Source organism: Pinus tabuliformis, chromosome 1_2, assembly GCF_031772625.1.
Source record: "Pinus tabuliformis cultivar Carrire ecotype Pingquan chromosome 1_2, CPIR1, whole genome shotgun sequence".
Lineage (NCBI taxonomy): Eukaryota > Viridiplantae > Streptophyta > Pinopsida > Pinales > Pinaceae > Pinus > Pinus tabuliformis.
This window is the reverse complement of record NC_142298.1, coordinates 1,363,951,895-1,363,956,853: the sequence shown is the minus strand read 5'-3', so window position 1 is coordinate 1,363,956,853 and position 4,959 is coordinate 1,363,951,895. Positions and strand designations below refer to the sequence as shown.

Below are 4,959 nucleotides of genomic sequence, written 5' to 3'. Positions count from 1 at the left end.
CAGAATCCAAAGGCAATTAGCATTTGCTGAATGTAAGTCCAACTGAGCTAATCAAATGCTTTAGAAAGATCAAGCTTTAGAATCATACTTGCCTGTTTGGACTGCTTGAGGGAGTGTATGATCTCATGCGAGAGGATAATGCCATCCATGATCTATCTCCCTTCCACATATCCAGATTGTTCTGGAGAAATGAGCAGTGGCAAGAGGGGTTTTAACCTGTTGGCAATGACTTTGGAGATAACTTTGTATATGACGTTGCAAAGAGCAATCAGCCTGAATTTGTCCGGGGTGATTGAGTCCACCTCTTTAGGGATTAGGGCAATGAAAGTTGAATTGAGTGAGGGGAGCAGCCAATGAAGAGCACGTGATTCCTCTACAACTTGCAAGACCTCTAATTTTATCAGCTCCTAGAAATTGTGGAAGAAAGTTGTGGTGAAGCTGTCCGGGCCAGGGGCTTTTCCTTCTTTGAGCTGGGACATAGCTGTATCCACTTCCTAAGTAAGAATGGGATGGAGGAGAAGTTCATTATGTTCCTCCATGATTAATTTTGGCACATTTTGTGTAATTCTATCAATTGCAGGTTGCCTGTCTACATCAGGCTCTTGATGAACTTGCTTGAAGTGATTAAGGAACTCCTTCTCAATTTCCTCATGCTGTTCTACTTTTGACCCTCCTTGTTTTTGAATGAAATGGATGTTATTATGCATTCTTCGTTGAACAGTGGTTCGGTGGAAGAATTTGGTATTTCGCTCGCCCTCTTTCAGCCATCTGATCCTGGACTTTTACTTCCAATATATCTCCTCCTGCTTTCTTCTCTCCTCTATCTGGTGGTGGATGCGCTTCTCCTGCTCTAGGGTCCCCTCTGTGTGACCTTCTGTGCTTATTTTTTGCTGTAGTTCTGCCATTTCCTTGTTTAAATCATGTTGCGCCTTAAAAATGTTTCCAAAGGTCTCACTGTTCCAACGCTTTAGATTGTATTTTAAATGTTTGAGTTTCTGTTGGAACTGGAACATCTTGGAGCCTTCTGGCAGAATGAAGGTTGTCCAAGTTGTATTGACAAAGTCTTTGAAAGATGGATGGGTGAGCCAAAACTCTTCGAAGCGAAAGGGTCTTCTGGTGGTGTTGCTTGGACGTTGCCACTGGAGAGCAATAGGCCAGTGATCCGAACCTGAGTGGGGAAGAATGGCAGCCGTTATGTCTCCTCCTAAGTGAATCGAGTTGTCTGATATTAGGAACTGATCCAGTTTGGAGGCAATTTGATGCTTTCCTGCTCTTCGATTGCTCCAAGTGAAAGTGCCATTGCAAAAATGCAGATCTATTAGAGAGGTGTTCTGGATGAAGTCTTTGAAATGGGTGTTTTCCTGTTCCAATCTAGTTCTTCCCCCAATCTTTTCCTCCAACTTGGTGATCATGTTAAAATCCCCTCCAATAATCCATAGTGGATGCCTCCTATTGATATTCAGTGCTTCTATGGTGTTGAGAAGAGCTATTTTGTTTCCTGCTTCCTGCGGGAAGTAGACATTTGAAAGGTTTCCATGAATATTGGTGCCTAAAATGTGGAAGGCAGCTTGGATGAGATGACGAGAAGCATGGAAATCCGAGAGAGTAAGCGCTTGTGTGTTCCATGCAATGGCAAGCCCCCCTGATGTGCCAGATGCATCCACTGCCACCGATTTACAACCTGGCCATGCCTTAGAGAGAATACTGCCTAGTGTAGAGCTGTTACATTTGGTTTCCTGGAGAAAGCATATTTGCGACTTTTCCATTTTTATCATATTTTTTAACATTCTGAGTTTTCCTGGGCTATTGAGCCCCCTTAGGTTCCATGAAATGAGCTTCATGATTCACTATTAATAGAGGGCTTATAGTACTTCGTCATCTTAGCATACCTGCCTGAGTCCACCAGGATTTTCCCTATCGCTATTGTTCGCTGGAGATCAGTTCTTCTTCCCCTTTTTTTGGAATCTTTTGGGGGAAGGCCTCCGTCCCATTGACTTCCTGGCTGGATGCCTAGCTGTTGCTGATGATAAGCCCTAGAGATGACCACTTCCAATCTGTTAAGCTGAAGCTCTGGGATACTTTCGTAGGCCTTCTTTTTGCATGCTGCTTCTAGTTCTAAAATGTCTAGTCCATTCGATCTATACTTTCTGGTTCTTCATCCATCTATTGCACCTGGCTATTTCCTTTTGTGGGAATATCTAAGCTTTGGAGGGGATTTGAAGTTCCATCTACTTCCATTTCATTGTCTTTTTCTGCATGATCCTCTCTACCTTCCTTGGGGTTTGCCGGGGTGACTTTGGGGGTTTGGTGATTAGAGGGATGGGCTGAAGGAGGAGGCTGGGAGGAGGAGGAGTGTTAGGCCCCTATACTATTAGTATAACCCCTTATTGTTATTAGTACAACCCACTTATTATATTGATGTACCCATGTAGTGCCCATATTGTTACTATTGTGCCCCATAAGAAGCCCACTATTGTTATTATTGTGCCCTTACATTATTATTGTTATGTTGGCTCTGATTATGTTATGACCCCTTAGACTCCTATATGTAGAAAGGAGGTCTTTTCATTTGTATCATCCAAGAATTGTTCATTTATGTAATGTAAAGGTGGTTTCCCCCTCGAAGAGGCTGAATTCTAAGGCATTGATCTATCTTTTCTATCTTTTCTTGAGCTGGTTTCATAACATTTGGTGTCAGAGCTTTGGATTCTAGGGTTTCGCTGCTCCTAACAGGTCATCGTGGAATTTTCACTATAACTTTTTTTCTGTGACATTTCAGAAGTCACAAACAAAACCCATTTGAGAAGACATCGCGCTGAATCTTGGGTTCGAATTTTAGAGCGTTTCGTGCTATATTTGCGGAGTTATGATCTGAGGAGGTTGGTCTTTTTGCAGACTGCTGAATTACATTCCAAACAGGTGACCTGGGTAAAATCGTCATAACTTTCTCTCTGGGGAAAAAATTAAAATTTTGTAAGAAGGTACAGAAAGAGGACGGACTGTAGTTTCTTGTATATCTTTTTGAGAGCCAAAGGCCAAAAAATTGACACGTGGCACTTCATACAAGTTCACACTTCTAGAAAGGTCTATAATAAGGTCATCTTGGGAGATTGTGCATAGCTCTTTCTTGGAGAATCCAATTTGGATCAGACTAGTGGCATTGGAAAGAGGACACAGAGGGCTACTACAGGTAGCAATTTAAGAACTTAAATATCTAAAATTACAAAGTTACAGTTGTTTCAAGATCAAGGTCCTAAAATCAAGAAAAATCAAGATGAGGAAGTTTGATGGCAAGGATCCAGTAAATTGGATACTTCAGATGGAGCAATATTTTGATCTACATGGTGTACCAGTGTTACAAAAGGTATGTATTGCATCTTCATATTTTGAACCAGATCAATTTTTATGGTATAAAGGGATTTGTTCTCGTAAACAACTTGTTACGTGGTCAATTCTCACGGAGGAAATGATAGCACATTATGAGGATACAAAGAGAAACACCTTCTTTAGAGCAACACCACAACAATTGGAAAGAGTAAAAGGGCTTTGTGACATATTGGAAAGTAAAATTATGGCAACAAGGAAGTCTACCCCTCACAACTATAAAGATGGAAGTGTTGTCTCTCCTAGCCTTGCACAACCTACAAGGGTTACGCCACAACAATTGGAAGAAAAAAGAGAGAAGGGGCTTTGTTACAATTGTGATAGCAAATGCACTAAAGGTCATAAGTGTGCTGAGAAAAAATTATTTTACATAGAATATGAAGAGGAGGAAGAAAATGATCAAGAAACATCAAAAGAAGAAGATATACACCAGGACCCCACCCCAGAGAAAGAAGAAATGAATCAGACCATATCTTGTAAAGCATTGGCAAGAATTACCACTCCTCAAACTCTCAAGATAGAAGGACATATCAAGAAGAAAAAGGTGCAAGAAGTGAAAGATCACACCGAGAAAGAAGAAATGAATCCAACCATATCTTGTAATTCATTGGTCGAAATTACTACACCTCAAACTATCAAGATAGAAGGACATATCAAAAAGAAAACTGTTCAAGAAGTGAAAGATCACATCGAGCATCAAGAAATGAATCTTACCATATCTTGTAAAGGATTGGAAGAAATTACCACTCCTCAAACTCTAAAGATAGAAGGACATATCAAGAAGAAAAAGGTTCAAGCAGTGAAAGATCACATCAAGCATCAACAACAAGTTCTCCAAATTTTAAAGGATAATGCCACTTTAGTGCAAAATCAAACGAAACAACACGTAGATCAGCATTGTAGTGAAAAATGTTTTGATTGGGCATTTTTACTGCTACATCTCAAGCAAGCTATTTATGCGAAGGAAATGTTGGCAATACTACATGCACTCAAAAAATGGCGACCTTACCGAATGGGAAGACTCTTCAAGGATGAGGATATGGAAGCATTGCTTTGTGCTATTTCTATTATCCAACCAGATTGGATAAAAGAAGCAAAGCATGAATGGAAGAAGGACGATGAAGTATGGCCACTTATTCAAAAGTTGCAAAAGATCCCAATTCAAACAATATTGCCAAAAATTGAAGAGGAAGGAAAAATCATATTGGAACCTGGAGCAGTCATAGAAATAAGAACCCGACAGCTACGAAATCGATCAATTTCAGAGTATCTCATCAAGTGGAAGAACTTACCTGCTGAAGATTCCACATGGGAGGACAAGAATTTTATACAGAAGCATCAAGAACTACTCAAGTGTTGAAGACAACGCTTTCTAACGGAGAGGGGCATGTTAGGCCCCTATACTATTAGTATAACCCCTTATTGTTATTAGTACAACCCCCTTATTATATTGATGTACCCATGTAGTGCCCATATTGTTACTATTGTGCCCCATAAGAAGCCCACTATTGTTATTATTGTGCCCTTACATTATTATTGTTATGTCGGCTCTGATTATGTTATGACCCCTTAGAC

The 4,959-nt window shown here is 40.3% G+C and overlaps 1 protein-coding gene across 1 annotated transcript; it reads right to left on the bottom strand.

The window, feature by feature from the left end:
- Positions 1–782: 782 nt before the first annotated feature.
- On the bottom strand, positions 783–1,766 carry LOC149211309 (uncharacterized). Its single transcript, XM_089399256.1, has one exon. It carries the CDS (start codon positions 1,764–1,766, stop codon positions 783–785), a length of 984 nt encoding a protein of 327 aa, XP_089255382.1.
- Between the last annotated feature and the right edge of the window lie 3,193 nt (positions 1,767–4,959).

Bases quoted from the DNA above. Each gene is read 5' to 3' on its own strand.
- LOC149211309 (XM_089399256.1), bottom strand. From the start codon at position 1,766: ATGGAAAAGTCGCAAATATGCTTTCTCCAGGAAACCAAATGTAACAGC.